This window comes from Cheilinus undulatus, linkage group 11 (assembly GCF_018320785.1).
Source record: "Cheilinus undulatus linkage group 11, ASM1832078v1, whole genome shotgun sequence".
Taxonomy (NCBI): Eukaryota; Metazoa; Chordata; class Actinopteri; order Labriformes; family Labridae; genus Cheilinus; species Cheilinus undulatus.
Window position 1 is genome coordinate 29,495,596 of NC_054875.1, and position 22,502 is coordinate 29,518,097.

Consider the following 22,502-nt stretch of genomic DNA (forward strand, 5'->3'; position numbering starts at 1 on the left):
AGCTACTGATCCAACACATACGTGTTGATATCAATAGTTAATCCCAACCTGGGGAGGATGCTTTCTCTGGGTTTTTCAGGAGCCCAGTCAATTCTGTAGGCAGGTCTGACAAGGATAAAGTGAATGGAGTTTGATTGGCTAAAGATGCTGACAGCATTCATTAGCATCTAACTTTAATCTTTGCAAATTGCATTCTCACTTTGTTTCTCCACAAGCACACCAGTCTGCACCTGATACAGATGCAGTCTAGATTCATCTCATACAAAGTGAAACTTTTGCAGGCTTTTTTTGTTTTAATCTTAATGATTATGGCTTACAGCTCATAAAAATCAAAAATCCACTATCTTGAAATATTAGAATAATTTGGAAAAAGACAGTTTACAAAGGTTTCCTAAGACTTCATTCCCTCACTGTGGTTCAGTACACACAACCACTATCATGGGGAAGACTGCTGACTCGACTGTTGTTCAGAAGACAATCATCATCATTCTCCAAAAGGAGAGTAAGCCACAGTCGGTCATTGCTGAAAGGGCAGGATGTTTTCAGAGGCTGTTGTCAAAGCATATTAGTGGAAAGTTGACTAGGGAAAAAAGTGTGTTAAGAAAAGTTGCACAAGCAACAGGGACGAGCTCAACTTTTAGAGTACAGTGGATCAAGAGCCACCACACAGAGACGAATCCACAAAATGGACTACAAGTGTCATGTTTTTAAAACGGTATGTGCAATGAAAAATGTAATGATTGTCGAAGCCCCGTGTTCGACAGCCACCAAGCTTCTGACGTCAGCATTACAACTGTTTATAAAGTGTATGATGTTCATTTTTTCTCTTTAGTGCTGCATCTGGCTTTCTTCAGTCTCCATTATTCATATGTCTTCCTGCCATACTGTTGTGTAGGAGTCTGTTATAAAAGGAAACCTACAGAGGAAAATAGCTGCATTGTTGTGGCTCTGGTTTCTTTTGTATTCTGTGTTGTGGTGTTGTCTTGGCTGCTGTTCTCCTCATGACTGTGTGGAGACTTCTCTGCAGCCTTGAGAGTTAAAAGCAGGAAGTGCGTTTTATGCTGGGTTAAGAAAGTGAAAGTGGAGCAGGTGGCCCCGGCCAATCAGGATGCAGGATTAGAGCTTATTGTGAGATGGAATAATTGCTCTGTATGGTAGTGAGGAGAAAAGAATCTGAATTTATCTTAAATGTGACTACAACTTGAAACGAAACGCCACAAACAGTAGAGTTAAATATTAAATGATCAGATCCGACGTAAAAGTAACAGATGACGCTAAGAGAGGAAAAAAAACGCTCTCTGTACCCTTACAGACATGAAAAAAGTGTGAAAACTGATTTGGCTTTTGCATGTGCCGTAGCTGGTGTATTCATCGCCTGCAGCTGCCTTCTAGTTCAGTCCTGTCCAGAGTTAAGACCTCTGTGCACCCATCAAGCCCAGCTCAAGGCTGAATGAAGGCTTTTAAATACCCAAGATGCTCTGCTGCTCCTTTTCGCCTCTCTTTAGGTTAATTTTTTTCTTAAAAGATTTTCACTTTTTTAATCCGATTCTCTAAAAAACATGTCTGTATCCTTTTCCTCTTTCTTGCTTTGCTCAGTAGCACTGCCTCTCAGATTTTCTGCACTATTAATAAATGACATCAGCTTTGATGGATAGATAAACACAGGGTTCTTACAGGGGTAAAGGTATACAATCATGTTGAAGTGTAAATCTTTCAGCAAACGTTTACATCCCTCTCGTAAAGCTCCCATATAATCACCAAAAGGGTCATAAATGTGCTAATATTGCATTGCAGTGTATGTTTGTGCTCTTGGTTCTGATTTGGCGTACGCCACTTAGAACAGATCTGAACCAGGAGCTCCATTCACATCTAAATAATTCACACACTTAATGGTGTTCATTATGGGGAATGACTATTTCCGAACAGAACCTGTGATTATCTGCAGGCCCCTCTAATAATACCACTGCAGAGGCTATTGATCCTCAGGAATGGCCTGATCACAGCACCCCCCCAGCCCCCGTCCTTCCCTCCTGGCCTGCCTGTGAACAGCCAGGGTGTTATTTGCTGACGGTTGGAGGCTGTGATGTAGCCAGCAGGGATGAATATGGTGCACAAGTGACATATGACTAAGTATTAACATACATTTCCACCACTGCACCCCTCCCTCTGTGTTAGGCCTTGACAGTATCCGAGGTCATTCGGAAAAAGGGCTTAACAATGCAGTAAACATTTATTGTATGTGGCAGCTAACAGTCCACGCCAAATGAAGGAGCAGCCTTTGTGCGCAAGAGTTGCAGAGGGTTTCAGAAAGACGGTAATGAAAGTGCCTTCCACTTCCGTTGTATGGATTCTTTCTTTATTAGGCCCTTTTTTATTTACTGCTGCTAGTATTGTAAAGTTTGATTCAAGCAGATGGGAAATCACAACTGCACGATGATTAACAGCCCCATGAAAGCGAGTGCCCACTTCCGTAATGTGTTGGAGCCCCTGGAAAAAAGCTCCCAGTTTGTCTTTTGAAGTTTGCAGCTTTTGTTTCATCATCACATTCTCCAAGAGTTAATTACAGACTCCGTGCTGCGCTGTGGAGCCCCATCAATGGAAACCACACGTTTGATTCTGGAGTGCATGAGGCCAAGTGGCTTATGATAAGTTTCTTTGACTTTTACATTTAAGAAAAGAGAAATGTAAAGCTCTTGGAGCTGCAAGCCTTTCACTTAAGTGTTCTGTTGATGATCCTTAGTCAAAGGAAGAGATTTCTGGGTAAGAGTGTCTGCATGTGCAGTTGTAAGTGTGTGTTTTGCATTCAGACAGCCATGCTGCAAAGTAACCTTTGAAAAGGATCAAGACAGAATAAAAGGTCTGGCCAGCAGTCAGTCCCGTGACTACTGGCTGTGGTTCATGTGCAATTTTAGTCCCCATGTTTTTTTAACACATGAGGGGGAATTTTGTATGTTGTGGCTTTTTTTGGTCATTTTTGTTTTCTTTTTTTTTATTATTATTTTGACTGTGTTTTTTTTCAAATGAATTTTAACATTTTAGTATCAGAACCTGAAATGGGTCAATAATAACCTCTATGCACTACACTCAGGGTGTTCAGAAACAAAAATGCTGCTTTGATACCCATTAAAACTAAAACATTTGATCCCCCAGCCTTCATAGTAAAAAAAACCTAAAATAAATAAATAAAATGTTATGTTATAAGGCTTTTATTCTTTTTTTTTCTGTTGGTCACCAAATGTCAGCCATTTTTCGATATTTGGCATGAGAGGGAATTGCATGCTTTTTTCATTTTCTATAGGGGCACTATCTAAAAATAAATAAATCAGTAAATAAAATCTTAGAATTGGAAAGAAAGTTGTTGCTCATTACTAACTTATTCAAGGCTATGATAATTTTCTTGAAGGAAATCAATTTGCATGTAATATATATTAAAACCATTTTAATGAAGTGTTTTTTAAATGGCAAAATACAGGCATTTTTGCACTTAAACTGGCTTTAAAAGGGTTAAATTTCCCAAAAAATATTCAATATTTGATATAGTAATCAGGTCTGAGCTTCATGGAAAAAGGAAACTTTTTAAATGCAATCATTCAGATTGTTGTGTTTTTTCTTATTAGATATGAGAATGACAAAAACTCTTAAATGCAACAATTCATATCCAATTTGCAATACCAGTCAAAATCATCAGATGGTAGGTTTCACGTCACATAAGCCCCGCCTTTTCAGAAAACATTTCTCAAGGCAGATGTTCATTTGAGCTAACTAAAAGATGTAAAATGCAAATATTGATCAGTTCGGCGCAAATGTCAGAAATAACACCAGTATTTTATCATAGTTCTGTAAGATACTTCAGTGTACAGCTGAAAACAATTTTAAAGTGTTCACTACCTCTTTAAAACTTGCTGCTTTAATCAAAATGAAAATGATACGTATATTATTACCATGCCAAATTACAGAACTACAGAAACCCATGCCATGTTTCTTTTCTTTTGAACAAAAAAAAAAAAAGTAACTTTATTATCCTCCAGGGGCCGGATGTGAAGCCATTGGGGGGCCTGATGTGGCCCCGGGCCTCCAGTTGATGATCACTGAATTTATACCATTGTGTGATTGTCAGTTTTTAAATATCATAAATTCACTGCATCATATTACCATTGTTATCATGTGCCTTACACTGCCTCTTAAAAGTATTCATCCGCTTGGATGTTTTACTCTTTTATTGATTTAATAAATCAATCATGGCCAATATAATTTGGCTTTTTTGGCAGAAAAAGACAAAAAATACTATTTAATATCAAAGTGAAAACAGATTTCTACTAAGTCATGTCTGTTAAATAAAAATTTGTGAGTGACTGCATAAATATTTACCCCCCTTCAAGTCAGTATTTAGTACTGTAGATGCACCTTTGGCTGCAATCACTGAGTCTGTGTGGATAGGTGTAAGTCAGGCTTGGACACTGCTGGGATCAGGAATGAACAGCCCTTTTCAAGTCCAGCAACAAATTCTTTACTGGAATGAGGTCTGGGTTTTGACTCAGCCGCTCCAGAACATTCACCTTGTTGTCTTTAAACCATTTTTGTGTGGATTTTGCTGTATGCCCCGGGTCATTGTCTTGCTGGAAAATAAATCTGCTCCCAAGCCGTAGTTCTCTTGCAGCCGGTCTTCCAGAATTTGCCCATATTTTTCCCCATTAATTCAATTCTTGACCTTTATGAGCCTTCATTTGCTGCATTCATTTTACCCTCTACCTTTACAAGCTTCTTAGGGCTGGCTGCCGAGAAGCATCCCCACAGCATGATGCTGCCACCACTCTACTTCACAGTAGGGGTGGTGTGTTTTTGGTGATGTGCAGTGTTTGGTGTCTGGCAAACACATTGTCTTGTCTTATGGCCAAAAAGCAACATTTTGGCCTCATCAGACCAAAGAACTTGCTTCCACTTGACCATGGATTCTCCTACATGTCTTTTGATATGGTTGAGATTTAATGAGTTTTCCTCAGCAGTGACTTTTTCTTTGCCACTCTCCCATAAAGCTTTGACTGGTGAAGAACCCAGGCAACAGTTGTTGTACTCAGAGTCTCTCCCATCTCAGCTGCTCAAGCTTGTAACTCCTTCAGAGTAGTCGCAGGAGTCTTGGTGGCCTCTCTCACTAGTCTCTTTCTTTTTCAGCATGCCAGAAAAAGCAATTTGTCACGGTCACAAAAATGTGTGCATTTGTGCTTCTCTTCAGGAGTTTGTGTAACATGGAGCCTTGAATAAATGTGTCCTTGCTGCAGTAATAGAAAGAAATGCAGGTGTCCATTGTGACAAAATCATGTGCAACATCAATGTAATTTTAAATCCTGCGGATGATGCAAGTAACTGATGCACCATGAGCTTAGAGAAAACGCATCAGAGCATCTTTTTTACACTAAAGTGTTATGCCTTCATTCTAACAGCTATTGTCACTTTCCCTGTTAAAGTAGACATAGGCAGAGATTACAGATTCTCTCACACATAGCTTATCCTTTCATCAACTTCATAGCAGAGTAATATGAGGCGTAGGGCCACTGAGTGCTTCAGATCCATCTCACAGTCTGATTTGAGGCATTTGCAATTCCAACGCTGTGTATCATTGCTCACATCAGGATAAGGGGGAGCTGAGGGGGGGTTTGCAGGGAGGAGGTGAAGGAGCAAAGACTAGTTCTCCAATAAATAAGACTGAAGAGCAGCATGATCAGCTGCTTTTGCAGGGATTGGTCTGTGTTCATGCAAGAAGATATTACCATCATGCTCCTGCATGTGTATGTGTGTGATTTGTTTGTGCACGAGGTGAAATCTGCACAGGAAGAGCAGAAGATGATAGAGGGATTAGACTGTGAGAATCAAAAGGGCCATAACAGGCATAAATGAGACATGCAAAACAGCTCAGTCTGATCAAGAAGCTCAGGGCTGGCTTTGCCTTTGTTTGTGTGGTATTGCATATTGATGACATAATGAATACTAAACCACCCTCTTTCTTTAGCTGCTGGTTTAATATCTATGAAAAGTATTTTCAGTGATGTCCCTCTTGAAAATATCAGTCAAGAGGGACACTTAAAATAATAAAAGTTCATTACTGATTGTTATTATGCTTAAGATTGTCTGGTTTAAAGGCAGGTATTAAGACATTTTTGACAGAGTGAAGAGGAGCCTGATGCTAATCTGTGATCTCTGATCTAGTCAATTAGAGCCCTTAATGTTGGATAAAATGACCTTAAACACAATGATAATAACCATGTAAGATACAAAGTAGTAATAATGATAGAAAAAGTCTAGAGGTACTCCTCCAGACTACATAGTCAAATCTGATTGGCCAGATTTCTGATATTTGACTAATTACTACACGTTTTTTTCCACTCAATGAGCCATATTCTCATTTGCAACATGAGATAAACCGCTTAATTAAACAATTTATCTCAAGATTTGAATTACCAATTTCTTCTATGATAAGACTTGATCCATCCTTGTTCTCACTCATTAAGTCTGCATTATGGTGACTGTATAATGATATTATACTTGCCCATTTATAATACAGACAGCTCCTAGTTGAGTGATTTCCATGAGCTTATGAGCTAGGGACTGGTATTATTAGATGGTAGGCTGTTTGACTAGTTGTTAAGTAGTATGACAAAAGCTCTTGCATTTTTCTTTTTGGAATCATCTTTGACTGTTATAAGTGCCCCCATATAGTGAAGTTTATTTTTCCTGACTTAGTGAGCTTCTAGAAAATTTTAAAGATTTACAGGCCAGTTGAAATGCTGCTGCTCCAACAATCCTGCAAAATGGTCTCATTTACCTTTAAAATATAAATGCACATACCAGGGAGATTGATTAGAAGTGAGTTATTTTTCAGAATTTCATTTATAAGTTGATATTATCAAGACAGCCTTTATAATCAATGATTTATTTGGAGGAAACAGGCAAATCTATGACTCCATTCTAGTTCATCCCAAAGGCGCTCGATAAGGTTGAGGTCAGGGCTCTCTGCAGAACAGTCAAGTTCTTCCACACCAAACTTATCAAACCATGCCTTTATAGTCCTTGCTTTGTGCGCTTAGGCACAGTCATGTTGGAATAGAGGAGCCTTCTCCAAACTGTTGCCACAAAGTTGGAAGCTTAGCGTTGTCCAAAACGTCTTGGTATGTTGAAGCATTAAGAATACCTTCACTTGAGATAAGGGGCTCAAACCCTGAAAACAGCCCCATACCATTATCTTTACTTGACCAAACTTCACAGTTGGCACAACTCAGTCAGGCAGGTACCGTTGCTGTACACCACTCCATCCAACATTTGACACTGGTGATGAGAGGCCTGTATGCAGCTGCTCTGCCATGGAAACCCATTCAATGAAGGTTCCACTGCACAGTTTTTGTGCTTACATTAATGCCAGTGGAAGTTTAGAACACTATGCACTTAGCTAAACTATTCCCCACTGTTGTCCCTCTAAAAAATCTGTTCATACACTACTATGTGTATTGCCTCTAACAAAGCATGGCAGTACCTGCGTCCAAATAGACTTGAAGCACTTTGTGGCACTTACTGATCTGGTTTCTTCTTGTCTAGATCTGTGCTTGTGTCTTGCTCTGGAATGTACTTTGCTTTGGATAAAAGCGTCTGCTTTGTGATGGCCTCCATCACAATACCATGCTTGAAGTTGCTGAGTTCTTCAGAACGACTCATTTTATATAAACTTTGTTTGCCAGTGGAGACTGCATGACTAGGTGCTTGATTTTATACACTTGTGTCAAGGGGTCTGATAGAAACACCTGGATTCAATAGTAAACAGGTGTTGTAAAAAATACTTTTGTCCATATTGTGTAGCTTAAATGGAATGAGCCTTGTTTCATAAGCAGGTGTTTGACTATGAGACTGGCAGTCAAATGAGGGTTTTTTTTTTTTTTACTTTTTTGAAAGAACTCAAACGTGGATATAAGCACAGATGTTATATACAAACAAAAGGGGGTAATGATAAATGATAAAGGAACTTTTATTGTAACTTTAGGTGGGAGGCGTGGAGGCCTGGATTGTATAACCAATCTCTATATCACATTATTTAAACTAAAACATTTGGACGCACCAGCAATAAGCTTTTTTCTCTCTGCAAACATTAGGTTTAGGCATAATTTGTGGGCTAACTCACAATATGATATAGTAATGATATGATGTGATAGGATACACTATGATACAATACATTACACAATAATAATAGTGTACAGTAATTCTACAAGTATAAATACATTTAAATTAATTCTGGTTAAAATGTACTTAAGTAAAAGTAAAAGTGCTGGTCTATGAATCTGCTCAATTAAAAGTAAAAAGTATTTAATTTGTGTAGTTACTAATGATTTCTACATTAAAATTGTTGTTTTTTTCTCATTGCCAAGAACAACAAGAGAATAGATCTCCAACCTGGTGGTCCAGGTAAAGTCACACCTCTATAATTAAGTAAAATACACAGCAAAATGACAATGTTTATTAGATCCATATATACAGTTGCAAGAAAAAGTATGTGAACCCTTTGGGATTTCTTGGATTTCTGCAGAAATTGGTCATTAAATGTGTTCTAAACTTCATCTAATTCACAACAATAGACAGACACAGTCTGCTTAAACTAATACCACACAACAAATGATATGTTTTCATGTTTTGTTGTACAAAACATGTCAACATTCCCAGTGCAGGGTGGGAAAAGTATGTGAACCCCTAGGCTAATGACTTCTCCAAGAGCTAATTGGAGCCAGGAGTCAACCAACCTGGAGTCCAATTAATGTGATGAGAGTGGATGTGTTGGCTAAAGCTGCCCTGACCCATAAAAAACACACACCAGTTTTGAATTTGCTGTTCTCAAGAAGCATTGCCTGTTGTGAACCATACCTGGCACAAAAGAGCTCTCAGAAGACCTACGATCAAGAATTGTTGACTTGCATGAAGCTGGAAAGGGTTACAAAAGTATCTCTAAAAGCTTTGATGTTCATGTGTCCACGGTAAGACAGAAGATCTACAAATGGAGAAGGTTCAGCACTGTTGCTACTCTCCCTAGGTGTGGTCGTCCTGTAAAGATGACTGCAAGAGCACAGCGCAGAATGCTCAATGAGGTGAAGAAGATTCCTAGAGTGTCAGCTTAAGACTTACAGAAGTCTCTAGCACATGCCAACATTTGTGTTGACAAATCTACAATAAGTAAAACATTAAACAAGAATGGAGTTCATGGGAGGACACCACAGAGGAAGCCACAGCTGTCTAAAAAACACATTGCTGCATGTTTAAAGTTTGCAAAAGAGCACCTGGATTTTCCACAGCACTACTGGCAAAATATTCTGTCCATAGATGAAACTAAAATTGAGTTGTTTGGAAGGAACACACAACGCTATGTGTGGAGAAAAAAAAGGCACAGCACACCAACATCAAAACCGAGGGGCCATCATGGTTTGTGGCTGCTGCCTCGGGGCCTGGACCGATTGCCGTCATTGACGGAAAAATGAATTCCCAAGTTTATCAAGACATTTTACAGGAAAACTTAAGACCATCTGTCCACCAACTGAAGCTCAACAGAGGATGGGTGATGCAACAGGACAACGACCCAAAGCATAGAAGTAAATCAACAACAGAATGGCTTCAACAGAAGAAAATACGCCTTCTGGAGTGGCCCAGTCAGAGTCCTGACCTCAACCTGATTGAGATGCTGTGGCATGACCTCAAGAGAGCGATTCACAACAGACATCCCAAGAATATTGCTGAACTGAAACAGTTTTGTAAAGAAGAATGGTCCAAAATCCCTATTGCTGCCAGAGGAGGGTCAACCAGTTATTAGCCTAGGGGTTCACATACTTTTTCCACCCTGCACTGTGAATGTTGACATGTTTTGTTCAATAAAAACAGGAAAACATCATTTTTTGCACGGTAGTTTAAGCAGACTGTGTTTGTCTATTGTTGTGACTTAGAAGAAAATCAGAACACATTTTATGACCAATTTCTGCAGAAATCCAAGAAATCCCAAAGGGTTCACATACTTTTTCTTGCAACTGTAGATATATTTAACACTTTAAAAATGTTGTCCACACTGCATATTAAACCCTAATTTTGAAAGTGTTGATGGCAGAGCTGAAAAAAAATTGTAAAATCTGAAGCAAGCTGGGTGTCCTCTGGCAAGAACAAAGCAAGGCTATACATACTGATGCCGTGCTTTAGGAACACATAAAATTATAAGTGGGGACTCTAACTCAGTGGATAACTTCACTCACGATGCAAATGTGTCTCACATTAAAAACAGGAAAACTCTGCCCAGTCGCAATTTGGTTCCAGTTTCATTTAGTCTTTAATTTCATTAATAGATGCCTGAAATTATCTAGCTGTGTTTTTTCAATTGAATCATCTTTAATTTTTTCTCTCAGCTATTAACTTCCTTTGTAATTATTCTCATTCATGTCAAAAGAGCCACCGTGAGGAGTCATGAAGTGTAGTGGTGTGTTGAGTCAAACTGGCAGGGCGATTTGTTGAGAGCGCTGCATGTTCTAAATGAAAATATCCAGCAGTGATTTGATAATTGTATCACACAGGTGAGAACATCTATTACAGTAGGTGTTCTATTCAGCTGGTGCTGAGTAACCTGAAGGACCTCTGAGAGTAGTGAGTTTCCTCTGGACTGTACTCTTCTTTTAACCAAAGGGTCAGAGTTCTTCTCCACTTCTGTAAATATCAGGTGTGTGTCCCGGTGCTTCCATAGGTGCACATCAATATTACTGACACCAGCTGATGTGAAAGTGTGAGCTTCAGCGGAGGCCCGTGGGGGTCAAGAAACGTCTCAGTCTGAACTTCACAGTCAGAGTCAGAGAGAGAGAGAGACAGCTCTTTGTTTGGGCTGCCATGAAAAGCTCGTCTGTCTTTTTCCTCTGATGTTCTAAGGCTGGAGGCCAAGTCAGTGACAGGAGGAGCCTTTACACCGTGCTCTGCCCTCTGCCAGGGAGCTGCAGAATTAGTGCTGGTATGTTTCATGGAAAAACGGTGAAAAAGCAAACACCTCATCCAAAGCAATGGATGGAGAGGTTAGCACCTCAGGGGAGTTCAGTTTTTTCAGCTGTTTAGACTGATTTCAGCGGTGAGCAGAATGTTTTTGTTGAATTACAGCAAAAAACTCAACATAACAAAGCTGAAATAACAAGATGACACAGGCTAAATCACTTCAAACAGCACATATTTGCAGTATTTCCTCAGATTCAGTGCTCTGTTATCCTTGTTGTGACTGAATAATTTATCAAAGCCACATATGTGTGATTAATGTGGCTGAATTAAGCATTTAGTACATACTTTCCCTCACTTAGCCTGTTGACCAACAATAAACCTCCTTTGGGAAATGTTTCCCCATCATCAGTAATACTATCGATCACACCAGACTGCTGCTGTTCATGCAGAAGAGGTGAAGTACTGCCATCTTGTGGTTGGCTGGTCAAAGTGCATCCCTGCTCTGTCATGCTCTCGTGTTTTTGAAGTGGGCTGAATTCTTATGAGAGGAGATGGAATCCCTGCAGAGCTGCTCAGCTGGGGGCTAACATAATGTTTCCCACTGTAAGGCACGCACACTTACACCAGTACTGTAACTCTTACTACTGTGCAGACGCTTTAAAAACAGCACAAAGAAATCACAGTTTCTTTTGTGTAAGTCAGATAACATCCAGGGATGCTTGACAGAAATTTTATGAGAAATGCTGAGTCAGCAAGTCTTTCTCATGTACAGGTTGTGCCGTTTTGTGACCTGCAGCTCTTGTTTATCACAGTTATCTGTCTTTATATCAGCAAAGACAACTCAGCAGAGACTGGCAGCCCATTCAGCCAGAAAGCAGCTGTGTCAGGAACCTCTTTGATTTTCAGCTCCAGCTGAGCTGAGTTTGAGGTTTCTCCCTTTGTTCTCAGTGTCAGAATAACACTACTACTGCATTTTAGGATCGTTTTAGTCATCTATTAATCTGCAATTCACTTTTTCCTATGAATTTAAGCTGACTAGTCAATGTTACAAAATGTTGAAGAAACTGATTCAAGGCTGTCTGTCCTTTTCTTCCCAACAAACCCAAATTAAAAAATGGAAACTATGCTCTTTTTGCATAATATTTAAAAATATTTTTATGCCAGATATAGTCAGGCATTTTATGTCTGGGTTGTCCGTCAGTACTTATACATATTGAGGCCATTCTTTTGTACGCAGTATCTTTGGGTTGACAGATTTTCCTCAAAGTTTGCCTAAACTTTCACTCTAACTTTCTGCTAAACTGATTCGATGTGGTCATAGGTCAAAGGTGTAGGCCATAGCACTGCTTGTTCATCCCTTACTTGTGAACTCGATATCTCAAGAAATAAGTTGACTTGTCACAACACCACAACAACTACCGAGCCCTTCTTCTTGATCAATCACTGTACTTTCACTGTCTTAGGGCAGACCTTGACTTGGTAAAGCCGTTTAAAGCTTTACCAGTCTTCTGATAACCTTGCAAAGCAGATGGATACACCCATTTCCTTGTTTTTCACTGGCGAATCCATCTTGCAATGCTCCCATCTGAACCGTTTGGGCCTGGTTAGAAAGTGACAGGACAAGTCAGCAACGAAGGGCAGTACTTCCAGGCACAGCAGAGTCGTGACGTATGCAAGCAGCAGCAAGAGCTGGTGCAGTTATGGAGGAAGAGATTAGCATGGATGCTGCTAAAGCACCAGTTTTATCAGAATTTGACAACATTTCTTCATTAAAAGAAGAACAAAGAAAGCAGTGAATTGTTTTCTTTTGAAAAACGACAAAATTCAAGTATTTATATGTCTATAGTTGCAATATTTCGCGTTATTCCTTGGTAGCTGCGCATGAGCAGCTCGATAGCTGCTACGTCACGTGCTTTGTTGCTCTGATTGGCCCGTAGAGATGTGACAGACAGAATGTTCACCCAATCAAACTCCGAGTTTTTTTTCAAAGCCTCAGCCTTTTCTCAAACATTTTCTATTGAAGCTTTCCCCGATGGATGTGTGAAACAAATCCATCTGGTGTGGCAGGTTAGTCTTCTGATGCCACTGTCCAAACATTTTTGAAACATCAAATTCAAATTGGATGTATACCTTCCCTTGAACATTAATTTTCTTTTTCAGTTTTGACATTAAATGTTGGGTCTGTGCTGCTTTTTTTTTTTTTTTATCAGATATGTTTTCTATGAACCAAGAAGCTGGACTGGGCAATTAATTGCAAATTAGATAAAATTGCAATGACCTGCTGCAATCAACAAATTGAAAGGTGCAGTATTTCTTTAACGTGTCAAAATACCAATTTTAAACATTCATTTTTTACAACAGAAGAAATTTTATGCACATCGTGCAAACATTCAACAGGGCAATGTTTTAGAATGTTTACAAACCCCCCTTTTCAGTTTTTTTTTAATGTATGTTTTTCTTAATGAAAATGAGAATTACATAAAAATGATCAAATTTGCAATATGAGCAAAACTATTGCAATGAGATTTTTTTTTATTCTAATATTTATGAAGCTTAGCGTTAGCTCATGGAAGTAATACGCCAAGCCACAATCAGCTGATAGCCAGCTGATACCAACTGTTGCCTTCAAGCTCCCACAGCCAATCACAGCTCTTTCAACACAGCGGTCCATTTAAATATGATGTACTTTTCACTAATCCCTGCTTGAATTAATGCAGATGCACTACGCTACTGCTGGCAAAGCGTCACCTCCCCAGTCCCAGCCTCCTCCTTTACAGCTTAAAGCTTGTTGAACCCTCATACTCAGATTCATGCTACTATGGATTAATTACTTCTGAAATAATACCATGGTTTTCAATAAACATGGTCATAAATGTATCTATCCATGGGGGTGTCTAGCTTTGAGCTCCCAGGAAAGTCAAAGCATGACTAATGCAGGAGCATCTTTAGAGTAGAGCCTTCTCTGCCAAGTAGTGTGTTCTACAATAAAATGGTTAAATATATGATGAGAGTGAGGATGACTGAATATAGATTTTAATAAAGAATGATTCATTGCTTGAATTTGTTGAAAAAAACATAAGATGAGGAACCTAGTAATAATTGCATATTAAATCACAATCACAATATTGGGCCAAAAAAATCGAAATTAGATTATTTTTGCAAATTGTTCAGAACTACTAAGGATAAGCCTTTTACACATACAAAAGGAGGGTTCCCTCCACTGACTCCACTATCTTGGATATTTGCATATGGCATAGTTTTACAGTATCACAGATGGGACCAAATCACATATACTGATTTTTTTAATTGACTGGTTACCACACAATTTTTAAAAATGTCAATGTAGTCATTCAAATGTGTAGATGATTAAACTTTGTGCACTCTGTGCTCCAGTAGATGAGGGCTAGCTATGTAGGGTAATATTGTCATTGATGACCACATACTATCATCACATCATCATATAGTATTGTTTATCTCTGCTTTTCTCATCCATAGTATACATAAAAATGAGGATTCCTGTGCTGGCAGCAGTGCGTTTGACTGCTGCCAGCACAGGAATCCTTCTGCTCATGCTCCTGCAGAATCCTACAGTCCGGCAGCTCACATCAAACACAGAGGCCAGCTGGATTAAAAGGGACCATGTGTTGACAGAAAAGAGCAGAGGGGTGTCACAGGAGGGTTTGACCTGCAATATTTGTACATCATAAAGGCCACATAGCAGCGTGTCTTGTGTGCAGGGCAATGCTATGCCAAGAAACAAAACGGTATTCTAAGCAGTATCTTCAACCTCTGTTGTTGTGTTTTTCCCTTTTAAGTGTGTTTAGGCATTAAAGCCTTTGTGTTGCAATGGGTTCTGCTTCTCAAACCATGAATTTAACGTTATTTGTCAATTTGATAGAGTGTCTTCCCCATAGCTCTGTTCCACCTGGCTGTGTGTGTGCTTCGACTACTAACACACTGCCAGGGTGAGCAGAGATGCTCACCACTGCCCCCTGTCAGAGCCACATCCCCCTAACCTTTTACCACACATACACAGTGAAGAAAGCACACATGCTGGTCAAGAGTTCAGCTGGAAGATTAGGCAGAGCTGTGCCTTAGCCTGTTGAAGAAAATGTGTTATTAATGATGTTGGACTGTATGCATTAGGAATGTTGTTTGCTTTTATTGTCATTACTTATGGATTCTATTGTAGAGGTGACTACATGTATGCAGAACTGGAGTCCTGGACAACAAAGTGGATTGTATCTTATATGAATATGTAAGATATATAGAATTATGTTGTATCATATCTCCTCGCATCATCCAAGTAAACCTTACTTGTCCCAGCAGCATATGAGTAAAGACAAAGTTGACTAAGTAGAGGCTGCTGTCGTCTTTAAATCATGTATGGTCTATATAAAAAAATAAGAGAAAATTTGCAGTCCAAAACAATGATTAACTTCATATATTTTATCAGATGATGGATGGATAAAACAGCATACTACATGGCATAAATAGCGACAATATAATAAGCTTTATTTTTTTTTTGTAAATATGCATGCATCCGAAGTTTGATACCTGCAACATGTTCCCATAAAAGTTGGGACAGGGGCAAGAAAAGACTGGAAAAGTTGTGGAATTTTCAAAATACACCTACATTCTACAGCCAGGTAGGTTAAGTGGAACAGGTGATAGTATCATTAATGGGTGGAGAAGGAACACCTGAAAAGGCTCTCCCATTCACAATTAACAATGGCAAGATATTCTCCACTTTTTTTAGGTTAAATTTTGGGGCCTTTTTTGCCTTTGTAATAATAGGGTGCTGAAAAAGACAGGAAACATGGGGAGAGAGAGCAGGGGAAGATATGCACCAAAAAGCACCAAGACTGGGAGCTGATCCTGGGACCAGTGCGTTGAAGACTACAGCCTCTGGATGTGGGTGCCTGCTCTGCCCACCAAGCTAAACCGGCACCTCAAGGTTCTTCACTTTGTGAAAGAATGCTAGGGGTGGGTATCACCAGTTGGCCCACAATACAATATCATTGTGATTTTAACAGTGCATTCTTAATATCCTTCTCTGGTGCTGCCATATTTGCCTAACTAACTTTTTGCTGCTTTACCACCTCTGCCGACCTCTTGGGAAACAGCACCTACAGCACCATCAAGTGGACGAAAAATAATTGGTTTTGGTTTTCAAGTATCATTGACTTCACTTCATATTTGAAATTAATAAGAAAATACAATACTTGGCTGACAGGAATCGATACAATATCGCCACGCAAAATTTCACAAAACTATGCTGTATTGATTTTTCCCCACAACCCCAAAGAATGTGTGGGCAAATAGTCCAGCAGTTCACAATGTGCAATTACAAAGAATTTAGAGTTTACGCCATCTATAGTCTATGATATAATCAAAATATTCAGATAATATGGAGAAAACTCTGTACATAAGTGGAAAGGCTGAAAATCAATGTTCAATATTGTGACTTCGATCCTTCAGGTGGCACTGCATTAAAAAAAACTGCATCATTCTGTTATAGAAGTTACAACATAGACTCAGGAACACTTTGGAAAATCTCAGTCAGTTTACACAGTACATTCCTGCTTACAAATGTATGTAGGACTGCACCTTATAAAACCAAAGCTATATGTCAGCAACACCCAGATACACTGTTTCTCTGGGCCAAAGCTAATCTGAGATGAGTGCTGTAGTGTGATGAGTCAATTTTTTTACTTTTTTTTTTGATAATAAAGTTCTCTGGGCTAAAGAGGAAAAGTACCATCCAGATCATTGTCATCGCAACATTCAAAGCCAGCATCTGTGATGATGCGGGGGTGTGTTAGTGCCCATTGCATGGGTAACTTGCACATTTGTGAAGACACCATTAATACTCAGAGGAACATGCAGGTTTTAGAGCAACATATGCTTTTATCCAGACATTGTCTTTTTCTGCTTATTTAACACTAGAACCACCATTGGGTAAGATTTACCTGTGGCTGTTCTTTAATAATGTCTAGTTTCGTATCAGTACAATTTTAAGTTTCTCAGTCATTGACTTTTTCTTAAAGGTTTGTTGTGACATGAAAAATTGTGTGCATGTTTCTGATTTTTCATAAATGTCCATTTATACCTAAAACAGCCATGTGGGTGAAATTTACCCCAAAAGAAACCATTACTTTTCCCACAGTTTTATTTAATAATAATATGTTACTATTATTATTATTATTATTTTTTTTTTTTTTTTTTTTTTTTTTAAATAATATTATTTGGCAGATAAACAATAGATGCCATGAAAATACCTTCTTTCCTTTACTGCACTGCCAAATCAGAAGTTATAGATCAACCTTCCATATGGATACAGTAGGGAATAAAAGACATTCATTACTCTAAATTGTCAATAAATTTGCTGAATGCTTTGAGTGAAGAAAAATCTAATTTTGGGGAAGCTTCAGGAAAGTGCAATTAGTCCTAAGATGGTTTTGAGTCTGACAGATCATCATCCAGTAGTGATCCTGTTCTCTTCTCTTGTTAGTGAGCTGTTCATTGTCTGTGGTTAAGTAATAGCTCTTGATCTGCTCTATTTATGAAAATCAATGCACTCAAACAATGGGTACATTTTACCTGCTTTTTTAGGCATATAGAGATCTCTGGCAGTTCTAGTGTTAAGAGTGTGGGAACCAGTGTTATTTAGTTTAGAGTAAATGCCTTTTAGTCACATTTTAGTCATTCCTACCCTTTAGAGCTTTAGTCTAGTTTGAGCTGATGAAAACCCAAAAACATGTTAGTCCAATTTTAGTCCATAAAAATACCTCACATTTTAGTCTTTACTTTTAGTCCAAGAATTTATTCTCTTGCCTGAATCTGGTTCCAGATCCTGGTTATGTGTTCTATGCACTCTGCAAAACCTGGGGTCCCTGCTTTCTACAGCTGAGAGGCAGAAGAGATACAGATGCATCGTATTTTGACACATTTACCCACAGTGGGGAAATATCATGGATTTTGAATTTTAATGATCAAAGATCTACTTTCAGCTAGTCTAAGGGTCAGTCCCATTTCTACCCCTTAGCCCTTATCTTAGCCCTTCCCCTTGGCTTTGCGTGTTTACATCAGGTGAAGGGGTATCCCAGTTCTCTTTTGAATGGCCTTTGAAACGAAGATTTTCCAGGACCACACCTCAAGGAGTATGATGAATTTCCCACCATGCACTGCGTTCACTTGCGAAATGGAACAATGGACTACGAAGGAGGTGCATAAATTTAAATATTTATATCTATAAACGATTATAGAAAATACAACAGTTAATCAGTTATTCATATATTCAATCTTGTGGTATAGGGATGGGAGTTTATTGTATTTTCAGTACACATGTACACAAGGGCTATTAACTATAAATAAATGGAGAAGTTCAACACGGAGATCCATAGTGTGAACAAGATGGTCGAAGCTTTATTGTCACGTCTGATGACGCACTGTTTATCAGCAATGTGAGATGATGAACAGCAATCAGGTGGCGTCTCATTTCTTAGAGGAAGGTTTTCACACCTACCCCTTACCAATCTGTTTTAAGGGGCAAGGAGATGGGGTACACGAAGGGGAAGGGTTAAGGGGTAGAAATGGGATTGGCCTTTAGTCTAGTCTTTCTCATGCATAAGAAAGGCTGTCAACAAAAATTTTTAGTTGACGAAATTAATACTGGTGGGAACCAGACTGGCCTATGCAGTCTAGGCCTGTCTCCAATTGGCACGTTATAAAGCACAAAATACAAATGCACTGTTGAGTAACTTAAGACGTTCATCAAGTTACAATGGGAAAGAATTCCACTTTTAGTACTCTAATAATCCGTGTCTTCAGTCCTTAGATGCTTACAGAGTTCTGTTATAAAAAAGATGATGTCACACAATAGTGCTTACATGCTCATGTTCCAACTTTTTTGTAATTTTTCTCAGGCTTCAGATTTATTGAATAAAGGTTGAGAAGGATTTGCAAATCATTTCTCTGTTTTTATTTGCATTTTACACAATGTCCCAACTTTTTTGAAATTGGGATGTGTATTAATGACAATGATGTTAGTCTTTAATTGCTAAATCCCTTGAGTCTCTGAATATAAGTTGGCTCATTTCATAAATATCTAGAAATCAAAATCAGTGCTATGAAATATGTTGCTGTTTATAACAGTGTCGTGTCCATAGGCTGTTCCACTCTTTAATCACTGCTCATTTGTGTGTGTTAAAACAGGCACATAGGCATCTCTGTGAAGAGCCGGAGCAGGAAAGATCAACACATGGTCTTGATAATTAGAAGGTACATATCCAGAGTAATTACCATGAGATGATGCACATGCGCAGCATAAGCTACTACACAGCTTCATTAACAAAAAGACAAAGGTCTGACAGAGTCTGGTACTTCGCTGTTAAACACCCGATTCATCAATGTGCTGTATGCCATCGAGTCTGCATGGGATGAAACCCCCCCCCCCCAAGAGACTGTGAGCCTCAGCCCGGGATTCCTGTCTATAGCTGACTGTGTTGTGTGGCTCTATTAGGTCCTGATGAGAGCTTGTCTCCATAGACACCCTGCTGCCTGCCTCCTGTCCCACTTCTATTGTTACCTGGCAAAGGTGTCAACATGAGTGCCAGATATTTCTGGGCTTTCACACCCAGCCAAATTAAGGTTAAATCTCCAGTAATGTTATTCTATTTTAACTTAATATCTCTCATTTATTTCTCTCTCTTTAATGCTTGCACATGATGCAATATCAGTGCAAGCTACTTCTCTTTATTACTGTTTCTTAATATATCAAGTCCAGAGCTGTGCTACACAGTTTGTAGGTCTTTCCTTCCTTCTTGTTGTATTTTCATTTGAGTCTTATACCAGCTTTATTTCTGGATTGTTTACTTCTCCGTGTCTGCAGACGGTGTGAACCAGAGCTCTACCTGGTTGCGCCATCTCTCATTAGACTGGAAAGCCCTGTCTGTTTTGAAAGACACTCCTGGGAAATGTGCATTGATTCAAGAAGAGAGTGAAAGATGGAGAGGAGGGGGGCAAGTATGTGAGGAGAAGAGAAATTGGAAAAGTGAGAAGGAGCGAGAGAGAGAGAGAGAGAGAAAACAAAATGGGAGGGAGGGTAGAAGAGAAGGCATGATAATGAGCCCTACCTCTGACACATCCTCCTGTTTCTATGGAGACCAAGGAGCCAATCATGTGGCCCTGCTGAGGACTGTACTACTCATAGCAGATAAGAGGGTGGAGGGAAGCGCTCGCAGATGCTTCTCAGTGTTTATGAAAGGCTTTAAAACCTCCTTGTAGTGCCTCTTCATGATGCTCTGTAGTGGGTTGCATCCTCCTGTTCATGCACACCAGCCAAGAATTACCCATCATGCTCTAAAAGAGCTCCTTCTTATGAATGCTACGGCTTATTCAGCTTCTAGGCTCTATGACCCCCCTCCAGCCCTCATCCTCTTTCTCCATCTGCATCTCCCGTGCCACCCCACCCCACTCCCCCCCTCCCCATCCTCAGCAGCCGCCAGCCCCTTGGACGCTCCTCGTTACATCACTCACAGTGCTCCCTGGCAGCCCGTGTTTGTGACTGGGAGGGCGAGAGTGTGAGAGAGAGAGAGAGAGAGGGTGAGTGAATGCGAGAGTGAGCCCCCTGTGTGCGCACGCCATCCTCACCACCATCGAGTCCTAGCTTACCAGCAAACAGGATGGACAAGCCGAGCGTGTGGCGCGCCGTGGTGAGCAGCACTGACCAAAGGAGAGCACGAGACTCCGGGTCCCACTCCAGCAGACCTGGCTCTGCCATGGGCTACCGCCTCTACGACATGTGAGTAGCATGTTTGGTGTGGATTGTCAGTCTGACTTGTGTGGGTTCCCATTCATGGAGACAGTGGTGGCGTGGGTGGAGGTGGAAAACACGGTGTCTACCTCTGGTGTCTCTGCTGAGTCACTTATGGCATGCAGACCTTGCTGTGTCCTCTCGTGTTCCCACTCTTAGTAAACAACCTCTCTCCAAGGGAGGGGCGGCCAGCTGGATCATGTTTTTGTGTGAATGAGATCCCCAAATGTCACCCTGATATATCAAACCCATGTGTCTCCATTCTGAGTGATAGAGCCTGAGTGCTGCTCAGTGTTTTTGAAACTGAAATCACAAGAGTCATGTGAGCGTGCTTTTAAACCCTCAGGATGCAACGACAGAAATGACTAATTTCTTAAAGATTCTGTGGCAGCTCCCACTGAGCGCATGAGTTTCTTGCAGCTTCTGCCATACGTTTGTGGGTGTGAGTGTGTTCTCCTGTGTGATTGGTACGATGTGTATGTGTACAATGCGGCTCAGTCTGAGCTGTTATTTTTGGGACGGCGATGAGTCCTGCAGATCGTGTGTGGAAATCTCCAGTAAATCACGTGACAGCTCTGCTGGACAAAATCACACATTGTGTTTATTTGGAGTCTTTGTGTATTCTAGTGCTACCCTTTCCTTGTACCCATCACCTCTGGTATTTAGCTGAATAGGCGTTTTTCTACCTCATTTCTCCGCAGAGGCACATTAAAGTTTGTGCATCCGTTGGACCCTCTTATTCCTTTACAGCCCGGTCTATGTAACCGCTTGATTTCTTCACACATGTACCTACCAGCTGGTACACAGCATGGAGCTGAATTTCCCTGTCATGTACTGATATACTGCCATACATGAGGATCATTCATCTTAATGAATATGAGACCTTCACGGTTCTCCACTGAGCCCTTCACAGACTATCGACCCCAGCTCTTCATGACTAAAGTCTCTGCCTTGTTTCCATTCTCAGCACATGTTAAGCACAATCAGATTTCTGTTACAGAAGTGTTCATGAAAGCATAATTTTTAATCTATGTTTCTCTTCATTTTTAGTTGCATAACAGGAAACTGAACATCCCAGTCTGTCTGTGGTTTGAAGATAGTGGCTGAATCTTTCTTTGTGTTTTTCTCCATATTTGGGGCAAAAAGCTTCTACCACAGTGAATCACATGACTATACCAAAGGGTCCAAGATTCAGAAAGGTAAAAGTGTGCTGCAAAATGATGACTTTGAGAGACATTCATGATCGTATGTTCGTATGGTTTTCATTTTTGATTCTACTATAGAGTCAAAATCTGTGTGTCAAAATCTTTTTCCCAAAGGAGGCAATAAAGTGTACCGCATAGTCTCTTATTGTATGTCATATGGTATCGCCTCAAATCGTCTTGTCCTGTCCCGTATCGTATTGTATTGAATCGTATTGTCTTGTATTGTCTCATCTCATCTCATCTCGTCTCGTCTTGTCTCGTCTCGTACCATATCATATTGTATTGTATCATCTCGTAACTAATGGTCTCTTATCCTTATGTAAAGTTACAATATCACGATGTGGTTCTTAAAAGGTGAGGCTAGGCATGTTGTTGCTAGTATTGGTAAGGTTTGGTATCGTGTCGTATCTTATCATCTCGAATTGTATTTATTGTCTTGTGTTGTCTTGTCATGTATTGTCTCCTATCCTATTGTATCTTATCAGAACTGAGAGAATCAT

At 39.8% G+C, this 22,502-nt stretch overlaps 1 protein-coding gene across 3 annotated transcripts in view; it reads left to right on the plus strand.

Moving 5' to 3' along the window:
• The window catches only part of LOC121517877 (IQ motif and SEC7 domain-containing protein 1-like), a 174,298-nt gene that overhangs the window by 56,652 nt on the left and 95,144 nt on the right, over positions 1–22,502 (plus strand). The window contains exon 1 of one of the 3 annotated variants that reach the window (XM_041799962.1): positions 20,560–20,785. The exons of the other annotated variants lie outside the window; for them this stretch is intronic. Within the exon in view, the coding sequence (XP_041655896.1) occupies positions 20,667–20,785 (119 nt within the window). The 5' untranslated portion in view covers positions 20,560–20,666. Of the gene's footprint in view, positions 1–20,559; positions 20,786–22,502 lie in introns of those variants that run through there. 3 annotated transcript variants of the gene reach the window in all.